This window comes from Echinops telfairi, unplaced genomic scaffold (assembly GCF_000313985.2).
Source record: "Echinops telfairi isolate 266 unplaced genomic scaffold, ASM31398v2 ScPeMD7_7458;HRSCAF=8496, whole genome shotgun sequence".
In the NCBI taxonomy this organism is placed as follows: domain Eukaryota; kingdom Metazoa; phylum Chordata; class Mammalia; order Afrosoricida; family Tenrecidae; genus Echinops; species Echinops telfairi.
Window position 1 is genome coordinate 23,716,097 of NW_022111358.1, and position 14,755 is coordinate 23,730,851.

Genomic DNA, 14,755 nt, shown 5'->3' on the forward strand with positions numbered 1-14,755 from the left:
CCCCTGGGGCTGTGAGCAGAGGCTTGAAGAACCCCTGATAGGCAGACACCTGGAGAGGGGTGACAGGTGGTCCCTGGCCCCAGGCCTGGGCTTCTGCAGGGTGCAGGATGGAGAGGGCAGCCTGGGATTGTGTTCTGATGGTCGTGGTGTATTGTCTGGTGGTGTCTCTGTGTGGCGGGGGTGGGACTGGAGACCACAAAGACTGACAGCTGTGTGGTACTTGGTGCTTGAACAGAGGGCAAGGGTCAGGAGATGCTGGTGTAAAAGTGGGCCAGTTGGGGGTTGGTGTCCAGGCTTGCAAGGCCCTTGGGGCACATATGTGGCAGGGAGTAACCCACCCCCCAGAACCCAGTTGGGTACAGCCTCATCCTGCCTTCCTGCTGTCTGGCCTGTGTGACCTTGGAAACCTGCCCTGGCAGCTCTGGACTGGGTGCAAATGAGCAGTCCCTTCCTCCAGGACCTTGGGATTGGGGGTGGGGGCACAGGAAGGCCTGAGGGCCGCTGACCACATGTTGAGGGGCCTGGGCCCTAGTGGCTGTGCTGTCTCGAAATGGAGGGGACTGAGTTAAGTGACCACACGGCCCCTCCCAGGCACGCTTCACATCCCTTCCAGCCCTGGCTGGTGGTAGAGGGCCTGTGGCTGGGTGGTCAGGGGATGGGGGTGGGGCTGAGAGGCTGGGACACCTAGTACTCTGCTGACAGGGTACCCCTCGAAGGAGCCCAGGCCTCCTTACTCCTTAGGCCTTTGGCCTCAGACGTCCGAAGGAGCATTCCCCACCCTGCTCACCCCCTTCTGGCTCTGAGTGGTGCCAACCTGTCTATGCAGGCAGTGAAGCACGAACACATCACGGTGCTCACTAACACCCCCCGCCCCCACCCCCGTGGGGGCACCCCTGCCTGGGCTCAGAATTAGGCACTCCCACCCTGCCCCTGCCCTATCCTCCCTGCAATACAGGGGAGAGTGGGGGTGGGGTGGGGGTGGGATGCCGGAGATTCCCTTTGTTGCTGAGAGACACAGGGACTGGGAGACTGCAGAGGAATGGGGTGCAGGGCTCACCAGGGCCCGAGATGCTGTGTGTGGGGAGGGGAGCAGGGTTGCCATCTCCCCGGCTTGCTCTCCCCAGAGTTCTGGTCCCTGTGCATCTGCCTGGGCCTGCTGGTGCATAGCAAGTGAGGACGTAGGCTGGGGAGTCTGGGGGCTGCCCTTCTCATGCCCCGTGCCCAGCATTTGACTTCCGGTTCAGAGCTGGGCCCCCGGATTCCTCACTGCATCTTCCAGCCACATCCCTAGCCCCACTCCCCACGTCTCACACAGCTCCCCTCCCTCCCCATCTGGCATCCTCCAGCATCTTCTGTCCTCCCCCCCTCCCCTTCCCCTCTTCCCTGCTCAGTCTGTTCCTTCCTCTGCCGGCTGCTGTCGCCCCTGTGTCCAGTTCATCTCTCCTGTCCTCTCCACCTGCCGTGGCCAAGCTGAGGCTGACCACTTCTCCAGGGCCGCTTTCCTTACCCTCTTCCCACTTCAGACTCAGAGAGGACCCATGACAGGGGGACCAGGCCAAGTGGCCAGGGTGGCCCTTTCTCTCCCTGCCCCAGGGCCTCCAGACCTCAGAGCCACTGGCCCAGGATCTCAGAGTGGGGTCAGCCCCAGGGCTGGCTGAGGCATCCTGGCAGGCCTGTCTGGGGTAGGTCAGGGAGGCAGGTGACTCTGTGGGGGCCGGCTCCCCTGCTTTCCAAGGCCTCTCTGAGGAGCCCGTCCCCCAACAGGTGTTCAGCACCTACTCCAACGAGGACTACGACCGGCGCAACGAGGATGTGGACCCCATGGCGGCCTCGGCTGAGTACGAGCTGGAGAAGCGGGTGGAGAGGCTGGAGCTGTTCCCTGTGGAGCTGGAGAAAGGTGAGGTCAGGGGCCGGGCCAGGGCATGGATGGGGCTGCCTTGGCCACCCCTGGAGCCAGCTTTGCCCTGTGCCCTTGGCTTCCACAGAGCCTTGTGGCTTCTCCTTCCTGCCCCGCCCCTTGGCAGCCTTGCCCAGCCCATCCCTCGTCAATGCCCGGCAGCCACACATGGTCTCCGATCCAGTACAGGCTCACACCTGCCACCCACCCTGCTATGGAACATGCTTTGATCGTCAGTTAACATGCTCATTTCTGCTCAGGGCCCTGAGCTGTGTCCTGGACATGCCACGGTGGGCACTGAGGCCTGCCTTCTGCCCTCGGGCACGGACACAACTTTCACAGGCCATGGAGCCCACCCTGAGGTGCTCTGACAGGGCGGGGAGGAGGGGTGTGCAAATGGACCCGTAGGGCCATGTAAAGAGCATGGTATTTTTGCTAAGATGGACTAGAAACCCCCGGGAGGTGTGACCACTGCCCCTTCCCCGTCAGAGCCCCACCATAACCACACTGTCCCTTGCCTGTGTACACAACAGCCCCTGCCACCCCTAGCCGAAGGGTGTTGCAGAAAGAACCGCCTCCCCCCCCTATGTGTGGGGAGAGGGATCACGGGGGATGGGCTGGAGTGATGTCAGTGGGGGCACTTTCCAGGTACTCCAAGACAGGGACTCCTGGGTGTTTGGCTCAGGGGCAGGGGCTGCCAGGGAGAGAGGAATCCAGGTGAGGCCCAGGCTTGGCAGCCGGTGGGTAGTGGTGCCCTTCCCAGTGAGGGAGTGGTGGGTGAGCCAGTTTGTCCAGAGAAGATCCTGAGTTCAGATGTCAGGCGCCCATGAAACGGCCAGGTATGTGCAAGGGCATGAGCCTCAGGAGCGAAAACCGGGAGGTCTGGCCATTGGAGCTGTGAGTGCAAAGGCTGCCTTGAGGTGGGACGAAAACGAGGCTCAGGACCATGGCCCTCCCCGGCCACCACCACCCCATCGGGACCCTAGAGCCCACCACCCCATCATGGCCTCATCCCTCACTGTCCCCACCCCATGACCCTCCACCTTCCCAAATAGCCGCCGCCACCACCCCATCCACATCTCAACCACACAGCCCACCCTGCCCTCACTGTACACGCCGGAGCTGCCAGCCCTGCCCCTCAGCCAACTCTTGCTCACCAGCCCTTTGGGTGGTGACTGGAGCCATCCCGGTGGGTTTGGCAAAGGGCTGGGCAGGAACTGCCCCTTCCCAGTTATGGGCCATCCTGGGAGAAGGGGAGAAGGCTGGGGCATCTCACTCCACCCCTGCGGCCCGGTCTGGAGCTCCTCACCACCCTCTCTCTCCCCTGGCATTCAACTGCCCCTCTGCTCCACAGACTCCGAGGGCCTGGGCATCAGCATCATCGGCATGGGGGCCGGGGCGGACATGGGTCTGGAGAAGCTGGGCATTTTCGTCAAGACCGTGACGGAGGGCGGCGCAGCCCACCGGGACGGCAGGTACAGCCTTCCACGCCCCTCCCCGCCCCACCCCCCACCAGCTGTCCTTCTCATGGTCGTCCTGTCTGCGGGCTGTGCCACAGCCTAGGGGTGGCTGTCACCTAGGAGACCGGGGTGCTCTGCGCGTGGGCTTCAGTCTCCGGGGAGCACTGCGGGCCTGGAGTGCTTCCAGCGGCTGGGGATTCCGAGAGGGCAAGGAAACCTGCCTTGCCCTGGTGCCGAGTGTCCTGGGCCCATTGTTGCTGGGGAGGCAGGGGGCTGCCGGCCTGGCCGGGCCACAGCCAAGTCTGCCTTTGTTCATTGAACCCACCCTGACCTCTGACTGTCACTGCTGGACCGTGCCCTGAGCGAGCATGCATGAAACAGGTGGACACAGGAAACAGCCCTGGGGCAGAGATATGGCGGTGCCGGGATAGCCTAGCTGGGTGTCGGGAAAGGCTGCCTGGCGGAAGTGGCCTCTGAGCCAAGGTCTGAAGGGGGAGGAGGAGGGGCCAAGGCCATCGGACTGGGGAAGAGGTCCTAGCCGGAATGGGAGCAGGCAGGTGACTGGCAAGGGACCCAGGTGTGGACCCACAGGCTAGGAGAGCAGGGGGCCTGTTCTTCCTGTTGGGGCTGTGCCTGGTGGGCAGGCCTTGCCTGGGGGCACATGTGTTAACACCTCTGGCTGCAAGGGGGTGAGGACTGTGGGTTTGAGGGACAGGAGAGTAAGCTGGAGTCCTGGGCAGCCAGCTACCTCTCTGCTGGCTCTTTTGTGGTGTGTGTGTGTGTGTGTGTGTGTGTGTGTGTGCGCGCGCGCGCGCGCGCACGCGCCAGGAAGGGACAAGGCTTCAGGGCATACCACCCCCAGGCTTGTTGTGAGCAGGAGTTGCCGGCAGGGTTGAGCTGCTTACCACAAGGTCAGCAGTTTGAAACCACTAGCCACTGCATGGGAGAAAGATGAGGCTGGTCGCTCCTGTAAGAGTTCCCATCTCAGAACCCACGGGGGCAGTTCTGCCCCATCGTAGGGCGTCGCTGTGGGTTGGCATCGACTCGGTGGCAGCGAGTTCAGGGAGTTTGGCGAGGTGCCGGTGGTGGTGGTGCCTGGCAGAGGGAAGCCTGGGTGTCTGAGGTTGGAGGCCGAGTTTCCGGAGGTAGAGCTGCCTAACCGGGGGCTTCTGCCTGTTGTGCCCAGGCAGTGTGGGTAGGGGCAGGAAAGGGGAAAGGTAACTGTCCTGCTCTTTATGCCCTTCCACCCCCACAACACACACACAGCTCCTGATTTGAACTTTCTAGAACCTTCCCTGCTCGCCTGCTGGCTCTTTGGGAAGGGGGGCGGGGCGTGTACTTAGGGACTTGGCGCATGTGATGCTTTGTGCGTGCACCGCGAGCTTGCGCCCCCACAGAAGTGTGGTGTGCGCTGTTGAGCCATTTCCTCCATCCCGCAGGGCCCCGCACGCAGGCCTGGAGCACCAAGGGGGGTGGGAGAGGAGGAGCAGGACCGCCGAGGCTCCCCCCGCCACCTGCAGCCCCTCATCTGGCCAGGCAGGCCACCCCAACCTGTCACCCTGTGCAGTGTGTGGGGGAGTATGCACTGGGCGGAGGCAGCCCTAGGGAATGGGACTGTGTGTGCATGCCAGAGCGTGTGTGGCACGCATCTCAGCCTTTGGGAGAATGTCTCTGGATTCAGGCTTCAGCCACCATGTGTGCGTGCTCCGGTGCGTGGGCTGGGGTGGGGGCTGTGGATGTCAGACCCCTCTGTCAGGGGTGACGGGGGAAGAAGTGTGTCTGCACCCCTTCTGGCCCGGGATGCCTGCTTCCATGTCCCTTGCACAAGTGCCCCTCCTACACACACAGCTAGGCCTGGCTGGTGCCCCGCCCTCTGACCTCACGCATGTATGCAGATGAACCAAGTACCAGGCCCCTGCGGGCACCAAGCCCCAGGTTTCTGATGGGAGGAGCCAGCTTGAGCCCGGTTCCACGGCTTCCCTTGTGACCCCTTCCCTGACCCCTTTCATCGCCTGTTGCTTTCCTTAGGATCCAGGTGAACGACCTGCTGGTGGAGGTAGATGGGACGAGCCTGGTGGGCGTGACCCAGAGCTTCGCAGCCTCCGTGCTCCGGAACACCAAAGGCCGAGTGCGGTGAGGGGGGGTGGGGGGACTCAGCACCCACGGGCCATTCTGCTCCCCTTGCCTATGCCTGGGCAGTGTTCTGATTCAGCCCAACTCACAGTTCTACTGACTCCCGGCCTGCAGGCATTGCTGTCCCACAATCCCTTGCCCTGACCTGCCTTTCCACCCCAGAGCTCTCTGCCCGCTACTAGCGACCAGCCCTGTGCCAACCAGGCAGGCCCTGGGCTCGCTGCCCAAGTGGGCTGTTCTGTCACTGATACAAACATTCCCTCCTCCCCTGCCTCCCAACTAATTTGGGGGAAGATCCGAGATGCACCAGGAGGCAGCTCTCCATCTCGGGGCCTGCATCGGAAGCTTCTGTCCCTCCTCCCCAGCCCCTTGTCATCCTGGGAGCTCCCTCTCCTCCTGCATGTGGCTCAGCAGCTCCCTGTGCCCCCTTCATCTCTTGCATAGCATCCAGGGGTCACTCCCCACCCCTCAAAGGGGGTGCTTACCCCCAGGAAAGGGTGGTGGAGGGAAACAGGATGTGGGTGTTCATGGGGAGGAGGGGCTACTACCTGGAAGTTCCACTATTTCCTCTCCATCCTAATCTCCGGTCACCATCGTCCCACCCCTTCCTGAAGCTCAGAAGCTTGGAACAGACCCCAGCTACACCCCTTCAGCCCAGCCTCAAGGGGTGGGTCATACCCCAGCCTCTGCCCAGGGGCCAGTGAGCACCCTGGGTGGGCCACCCAGGACTATGGCCTTCCAGCCCTGCAATGAAGCTTAGCTGGCAAAACTGGACAATTGGTTCCCCAAACTGGCCAGGTGGGCTGGTGGCCCTTCCTGCCTTGCCTCCCTTGGGAAGGAAACCCAGCAGGACCTCGGCTCCCCTGTTCATTATTGATGTTCTCTGCGCCTCTGGACCAGCCCTCTCATCTTACCTTCTGGGGGAGGGTTCCATGCTGGGCTGCTAACTACACTGTTGGCGGTTCAAACCCACCAGCTGATGCGTGAGCCGAAGATGAGGCTGGAGACTCCTGTAAAGCTTTACCGTCTGGGGACCCGCGTGGAGCAATTCTACTCTGCCCTGTGGGGTTACAGTAAGCCCCACAGCAGTTTCTGGTTGAGAAGGTCTAGCCGTGCACCCTGGTGGCTCAGTGGTAAAATCACCCAACTGCCCACGGAAAGTTTGGTGGTTGAAACCCACCAGCTGATCCACGGGCCAACGATGTGGCAGTCTGCTTCCACCGCGGTGTGCCGCCTTGGGACCCCACAGGGCAGGTCTGCATGGCCCTCGGGGGTCACTATGTGGGTCACTATGAATGTGAATCAACTGGATGTCTGGGTTTTGATTTGGGGAGGGAGGGCAGTACCAACCGGGCAGCCAGGCACGGGGGTGCTGATGCTGGCGCCTCCCACAGGTTTATGATCGGTCGGGAGCGGCCAGGAGAACAGAGCGAGGTGGCCCAGCTCATCCAGCAGACCCTAGAACAGGAGCGCTGGCAGCGGGAGATGATGGAGCAGAGATACTCCCAGTATGGGGAGGACGACGAGGAGGTAGGCAGGCTGGGGGTGTGCTCGCCCCCTGGTGACTAGACGAGGCCTTGCAGCGCCCCTCTGCCACACTCTTCCCTGGTAGGAGGAGTCACATCCACTTGCCTTGTGGGACCCCCACCCCCACCCAGCGGCCGGGGAAGCACTGGGCCTGGCCTAGGGGACCCCTCATGGGAGAGGGGATGCCGCCTCTTCAGGTGTGCATAGGCTGTGGGGAGGGAGGCGGGACAGGCCGGAGCCCTGGGCCGAGGTGGAGGTGGGAGGCTGCGGCTGCAGCACCCTGTCTGCCTTGCAGACCGGGGAGTATGCCACGGATGAGGACGAGGAGCTGAGCCCCACGTTCCCGGGGGGCGAGATGGCCATCGAGGTGTTCGAGCTGGCGGAGAACGAGGACGCGCTGTCCCCCGTGGACATGGAGCCCGAGAAGCTGGTGCATAAGTTCAAGGAGGTGGGATGAGCGGGGGTCCCCGGGTGGGGAAGGCCACGACCGACCAGCCGCTGCCCTCCAGCCTGCCTACCCCACCCGGAGCTGAGTGCTGCCCTGCTGTCCCACAGCTCCAGATAAAGCACGCGGTGACAGAGGCCGAGATCCAGCAGCTGAAAAGAAAGGTGTGTGTCCCTGCGTGCGCGTGCATGTTGGGGGGCAAGGGGCCTGGGGGCATGAAGGATAGGATCCCCTCGCACCCGCACATGCCGACGCCCAGATACCACCCACCGGCAGGGACAGAGCAAGCCTTCTGAGGTGGGCTTATGAACTCTAGCCGTTCCCTGCCTTGCCGCTCCCTGGCTCTGTTACTCAGGTTCAAGGAGGATGTACACCTACAGGACTGAGCAGTGTCGAGCAAGTCACACCGTAGATGTCCCCATGTGTGTTCAGACTGACTCACGGGTGTCTGCTACCTGTAGGCCCAGCAACATGAAGCAGCTCCCCAGCTATGCCTGCACTGGCTCCTCCAGCCGGGACCGGGCCTGACCTAGAACCCATGCCTCTGCAGAGGCAGCATCATGTGACCACACACCGGTGCCCCAGCCCAGCTCAGGTCTGCTGGGAGGCGCACAAGCAGGGCCTTCATGCAGACCCTTAGGGGGAGAGTCATGTGACACACACAATATACATGCACACATGGCTGTGTGCCACATACAGACACCCACGTAAGACTATTAGGTGACAACAAGCTCACAGACATGGGGATCCACAGACTTCGTTTTAAAAATGTGAACCAGGCCCATGCTGGGGTGTAGACACTGAACATGGGGCTTCCATGGTGGCAGGGAGGAACACAGTGACCGTGAGTCCACACTGACACAGCTTCACTCCCCCCTCACACACGTACAGAGGAGAGTCAGGCCGAGCCGTGGTGGGGCAGCAGGTCTGGAGAGCTGAGGAAGCAGGAGGATGCTGTCAGCAGCGGTGGAGTAGGACCCCGGGGGCCTGACCGGCTGTGCAGGTGGGGGAGGAAGGCTGGATGTCCCTGAGGACTCTGGCCTTGGTTTTGTGGACAGAGGGCCCCGGCCTGGGAAGGGCATGAGGATGGGCAGAACTGGGCTCAGGCAAGGTCCAGGCAGGGTGGCCCAGGAATGCACCAAGTACAGGCAGAAAGGGAGGATAATGTATTTTACAGGCTGACTTCACATGCATCCTTCTTGGGTGTCGGCTGCACGTGGGGGACAGATCCAAGGTTGCATCACACTCAATTTGTACATATTTTGGGGGAACCATCTAGGTACCAGGTACTGTGGTAGGCTGGAGCCAGCCATGTGCAGTGTGCAGCCTGCTTGGCAGTGGCTGGGCTGTTGCCGTGGGGGAGGGCCCTCGGAGGAGGGCCCCGGTTTCTGCACTCCTGGAGCAGAGGTGCCCATGCAGCCAGGGATAGGCCAGGGGGTGGGGACCCTAGAGGAGGTTACCCTAGAGTGAGATGGGAGCAGAGGGCTGGACATGAGCTAATGGGGAAAACTGGGCAGGGGGAGGGCGGATGGGATGGTCCAGGTAGGGAACAGCACATGCAGAGGCCCTGAGGTATGTCAGTAGAGGTGCATGTGGCGGGGGCCTGGAACGCAAGAGATTTTACTGTCGACAAAGCCGGGGTGACCTGCAGGGCTGTGAGGCTGGGGCCTCGGGTGACTGCGAGATGGTGGTGAGCAAGTCAGGAAGGGAGGCATGGATTTGTGAGGATGGGGTATCGGCTCTGGATAGGGTCGTCGTTGGGGGCGCTGGGGGTCAGGCTGGAGAGGGAGTGAGGTAGAGCTGAAGCTCGGATTTGCTCAGAACCACCCAGGGGTGGTGTGGGAGACAGTGAGCCAGTACTGGTGGGGTGGGGAGGACCCTGGGGGTCTAGGAGCTGGGAGAGGAGCTAGGAGTGTTGAGGAAGCCTCGGGAGCAGGGACTGGCCAGAGGGGGTGCTGTGCACACAAGGCCCCTTGCTCCCCCTGCTCTCTCCTACTGGCAGCTCCCTGCAGCCCTTGCGAGCCCGAGAAGGGGTATTACCATTCCCATTTCACAGATGGAAGGCTTGAGACAGAAGCCACCTCGTCTCCAGTCACAGAGCTAGGGACCGGGTGCCAGGCCAGAGACCGACCCTCCCTGCAAGGTCAAGGAAGGAGGGCCTGCCCCCTTCCTGTCTGGGCCTCAGGCCTCTGGCTCAGTCAGAGAGTTAGTTGGGGTCCTCCAGATCCTCAGGGGTCCCCCAGAGGCCTGCGCCCCAGGGCCAGGACAGGTGGGCGGGTGGCGCCCCCTGACCCCACTCACCCAGGGCCGCTCCTCCCCCTCAGCTGCAGGGCCTGGAGCAGGAGAAGGGGCGGTGGCGGCTGGAGAAGGCCCAGCTGGAGCAGAGCGTGGAGGAGAACAAGGAGCGCATGGAGAAGCTGGAGGGCTACTGGGGGGAGGCCCAGAGCCTGTGCCAGGCGGTGGACGAGCACCTGCGGGAGACCCAGGCTCAGTACCAGGCCCTGGAACGGAAGTACAGCAAGGCCAAGCGGCTCATCAAGGACTACCAGCAGAAGTATGGGGGCGGGGAGAGAATTGGGTTGCTGGGTAGAGGTGGAGACGGGGAGCATTGGGGAGCCTAACAAGCAGGGAGGCAGGGAGTCCTGATGAAGCTGGCAGGCCCCATGGTGTTGGCGCCTGGCTCTGCATGCCTCGGGCACCAGTGCTGGCCAGCACAGGGCCAGGCTCCAGAGCTCTGGGGAGACCTGAAGGAGGAGGCACACAAGGCTGCCTAGGACACATCTCTTCCCACCCCCTCTCCCCAGGGAGATCGAGTTCCTGAAAAAGGAGACAGCGCAGCGTAGGGTCCTGGAGGAGTCCGAGTTGGCTAGGAAGGAGGAGATGGACAAGCTCCTGGACAAGGTAGCCCCAGCCCCTGGGGCGGTGTGTGGGGGGGGGCAGCCTGCCTGAGGGAGGAACAGCAGGGAAGGTTCTGAAGGGAGGGGAGCAGGGCAAAACCAGGCCCAGGCCTGAGTGCCTCTCTCTCTCTCTCTCTCTCTCTCTCTCTAGATCTCTGAACTGGAAGGAAACCTGCACACACTGAGGAATTCCAATTCTACTTAAACCGGACCATTTCCTGACTGGACAAGAATCAACCCTCTCCCGTCGTCCTCCCTCCCATCCTTCATCCTCTGCCCCGCCCCCTACCGGCCTGGGGACAGGTGCCCCAACTCCCCCGTCCCCTCCACCCCACCTCCCCCAGCATCAGGGACCAGAGGGCCCACACCACAGGCCCCCTTACGGGGGTTTGGGCATACAGATGGCTGGAAGGGCAGCTCCCTGCTTGCCCCACGGGGCTGAGGCACAGAGGCTGTGGGATGCCGAGGGCTGGCCTGGGTGGTGGACCGACACAGGACCTGCAGACCGAACTGCCAGACTTAACCACCTCCAGCCTTTGTCTCTGGACTGGAATGGGGCTGGGGGCTCTCCCAGCACCTGAACAACTGGAGGCTGCTCCCCGCCTACCGGGCTCCTGGGCCTCAACTTGAGACTTGACCTTCTGGGTCATTCGCCCCCTCCCCCCAGCACCCTTCCTCCAATCATTGTATTGTCTCTTGCATTCTGACCCTCCTGCTTGGGGGCAGGGGGGCCTGCCTCTGCACCCCCTCCAGTGTCTGTTCCCCCTCCCAGGAGGGCTAGGGTCCACTCCAGAGCCCGAGGCTGGGCCTGGCCCTGCACTGATTCCTCACTTGTCCTTTGGGGAAAACAAAGTGAGGGTGGAAAAAGGGGAGTCCAGGACACCTGGTCCCCAGCTCCCCCTTTCTGGGGGCTGCAGCCCTCATTCTCCTTGTGCCTCCCCTCCCCCAGGTGCCAAATAGCCATAACCCACTCCAGAAAACTGCTCTGGGGCCCAGGGGGTGGGGGGTGGGCAGTAACCCTGGCCAGGCCTGGGAATGCCAGGATGAGAGGGCATCAGCCAGCTTAGGGGCCTGGCCACAGAGGCCCAGCCTGGTCAGACACCAGGAACATTTCTCTCTCTTGGCTGCCTCACAGGAGGGGGGAGTTGAGGATACCCGGAAGCCCTGTGCTAAAGGCTCCAATCCCGTCCTCGCCCCCCACTGTTTGGAGGGGAGCCGCCCAGTGCTCATCCTACGGAGACCAGGCCACCAGTTGGCAGCCTACTTTGAGTGAAATCTACACCCTTTCCCCACTCAGACCCCAAATTGGGGCTTGGACCAAGGGAGGTGAGACCCCCCCCAGGTCCCCTCCCCTTTCAGAATCAATCTCTCATTTTGCTCCTTCCTATTGCCCCATGCTTGAGTTTTTTGCTCATTTTCTAAAAACAGACCACCCATCTGTTTTGACTTACCCTGCCCCCTGTAAATAGACCATGCCATCCGTCAGTATTTCTTCCGCCTCCACCCCACTTGTCGTCCCACCACCCCCCCCATGTGCTCCCCACCCCTTGAAGAGTTGGCTGTCTCTCTGCTGGCCTTGGCCTGGCCTCTGCACTTCACCCCCCTCATCCTGGCTGATGGAGGGGGCGGAGCCAGACTGGCGCGCTGAGGGCACTTCCGGTCCACCCCCATCCTGCTCGGAGGGACCTCGTCTCTGTACATAATATATATATATATGTATGTATTGTTCCCGGTTTTGTACGGACCATGCCCTTCTGTCAGGTCGTCCCCATAAAAGCAGCGCCCCCCCCAGAGCCCCTTGCCTGATTTCTTGATGCGCTGGAGCAGGGGGAAGGGGTCAGGATGCTGTCTGCACAGCACTACCTACTTCCACCAGTGTGGTCTCTGCCCTGGTGGGTGGGGGGGTGTCTTTCGGCACCGTTCAACTGCTCCCCGTGCCAGCAGATGTCCTCTGCTACAATCCCCCCCTCATCACCTATGATTTAATCTAGTCTTTTCGTGGGCAGGATGGGAGTTTCTAGAGAGTTCCAAAAGATGGGTTAGATGTGGTTAAGATGATGCCTCAGAGCATGAAGTATGTTTGCTTGAGGTACCCAGAAGATCAAAGGTTTGCTTGCTGACACAGGCTCTAACACTAAGGGGTCAGGGTGCCAGGTTCTAGGGGACCAGCTTTGGTAAAGTGCCACTGGCCAGTCCCAGCACCATCCTTCCTTGCCCTGAGTGGTGGTCTGTCTCTGTGGGAGAAAATGAATTCAAAGGTACTTGCATTCAGAGCCTGGCCCCCAAGGGAATTCTCTCCTCCCTTTGCCCTAAAGAATGAACGTTTTAACATCAGGCCTGTTAAAAGTCATCTTGGTGAGTCCCTGACACTATCCAAGATAAGTGGCTTCTGTCAGTATTCCCAGTGATAGCTCACTATCTCCTGAGGCATCCACTCCCTGGGGGATGGCTCTATTACATGGGCTTCCTTCACGTCAGACCAAATTCTTGGCTTTCCGTTCAAACCGCAGTGCTACATCTCAGGGCTACGTCTAGGGTCATTCCAGTGCTGCTGCTCCCCATCTGGGATCCTGGGAATGGTGACCATGCTTCTTAAACATCTCTTCCAAGTGGGTCATTTTCGGAACACTGAAGCTCTGGGGATGCTGGAGACAGGTAACTGGATAACAGAACCAGAGGCCTTCAAACCACAAGGTCACAGACCATGGCTCCAGAATTACCAGTCACATCGAAGACGAAAGGTTGCTGGTCTCGCTTTAGAAACCCAGCCACGACATCTAAGAAATGAATTTTCTGATGCTTAGCGCCAGTCAAACCAGCAGAAGCCCTCACCACAACCCTCATGGCTTCTCACCCCGGGAGGGTCCTGCTGCCTCATCTGTCCTGTGCACTAGATGAGGGGCTTTGAGGAAAGCACGTGGTACGTTGTATGGATGTTCCAAAGGGTTAGCCAAGCAGCCACCCATGTTTAAGCCTGAGTGTGTGATGGCCGCAGACACTGTGTGTTTCTCAGGCCTGGCATGTGGCTCCCCATGATAGATGCCTTGTTTGGGGCAGTGTTGAGTGACTATGGGCTATCCTGGTTGTGGGCACACAGCTTTGTCACCTGCCTAGTTCTAGGGAGCAGGGAGCCATCAGACACCATGGACGATAGGAACAGGGGTTCCTCCCAGATCCTAGTCCAGCAGAACCCTTTCACAGACACCCCCAGCACCGACCCTCCCACCATCTCCCCAACCCTTTGGGATCCATAGTGCGTTAAAGTAAATTGTTCCAGCCCAGATCTCAGATGCACGCTCTGTGATAACTAAAGACCCGGATGCAGCCTGTCTCCCATAGATGTTATCCGCTCCCCAGATCTCTGCAGTACCCACGGTCCAGAAGATTCTGAAGACATCCAGAGAGTCCCAAACTCCCATAGGTCACCTTGATTCTTTTCAATCCTCAAAGGCTATCCTACCCCCTCCTGCAGCCCGATAGGGCAGTGGTTAATCACTAAGATGCTAACTGAAAGGTTCGAAGTTTGAACCACCGGCATAAGAAACCCCATGGAACAGTTCGGATCTGCTCCAGAGGGCAGGACGGCCAGGGGTCTAAAGGAACCCAACCACATCCTGTCTCAAGCTGCCTCTCAGAGGCAATGGACAGTGTCCCTTCAGCTCTGGGCCTCCTTAGCCAACTCCATCACTTACTCAAACAAGCGGCTCTTCTAAAGCCTCCGTTTTCTCTGCTGAAAATCAGAGTTGTAGAAACACCTGCCTCATCGGCTTATTGTGAGGCTGGATCAATCATCCCAGAAGCGCGCTTAGGGCAGAGCCTGGCACAATCTAAGCCCTCGCCTTATGGTAGCTAGCAGCTGATTATTACAGTAGGGCCCCTGGCTGACTGGCTGACCGTAATCTCACCAGGTCCAAGTCTGATCTCATCCACCCCCACCTCCAACCGGCTCCTCCTCCAGGACGAACCGGCAACCATCCTGACCCCTCCCCCTCCTGCTAGTCCGTCCCCAGCTGGGTCTCCTAATGGTCCACCTCTTCAGTTCTCCCTCCTGACCGGTTCTCCATTCGACTTTACGTTTTCACGCGCGCAGTCTCCTGCGGGGTCTCCCTGCCTTCAGGCCGCCCTCGCCCCTCCTTTCGCCACAAAGAGGCCAGCAGGTTCTTCCCAACATGCAAATGTGGGTTGTTTTTGATTCATGGCTTGTACAGACGAAAGGCAAGCCCACCTCGCCGTCCCCTTCCCAACCCATTCCAAGCCCCACGGGCACACTCTGCCTACCCACACCTCCGGGAATCCCCGGATCACCTGCCACCCCCAGCACTAGGTTTAGGAGGGGCTCCCCTTCCTCGGTGCTCAGGGGCTGGACCTCGAGCCCCGACGGCCCGGCCCGGCCCGG

The 14,755-nt window shown here is 60.9% G+C and overlaps 1 protein-coding gene across 1 annotated transcript in view; it reads left to right on the forward strand.

Annotated features, from left to right (window-relative positions):
- Nucleotides 1–14,755, forward strand: part of SAMD14 (sterile alpha motif domain containing 14) — a gene marked incomplete at its 5' end in the record, with an annotated part of 35,270 nt that overhangs the window by 2,103 nt on the left and 18,412 nt on the right. Inside the window, 8 exons of the mRNA XM_045299311.1 lie at nucleotides 1,765–1,897; nucleotides 3,252–3,372; nucleotides 5,386–5,490; nucleotides 6,885–7,020; nucleotides 7,313–7,465; nucleotides 7,573–7,626; nucleotides 9,787–10,016; nucleotides 10,267–10,363. Coding sequence (XP_045155246.1) covers nucleotides 1,765–1,897; nucleotides 3,252–3,372; nucleotides 5,386–5,490; nucleotides 6,885–7,020; nucleotides 7,313–7,465; nucleotides 7,573–7,626; nucleotides 9,787–10,016; nucleotides 10,267–10,363 — 1,029 coding nt within the window. The remainder of the gene's footprint in view (nucleotides 1–1,764; nucleotides 1,898–3,251; nucleotides 3,373–5,385; nucleotides 5,491–6,884; nucleotides 7,021–7,312; nucleotides 7,466–7,572; nucleotides 7,627–9,786; nucleotides 10,017–10,266; nucleotides 10,364–14,755) is intronic.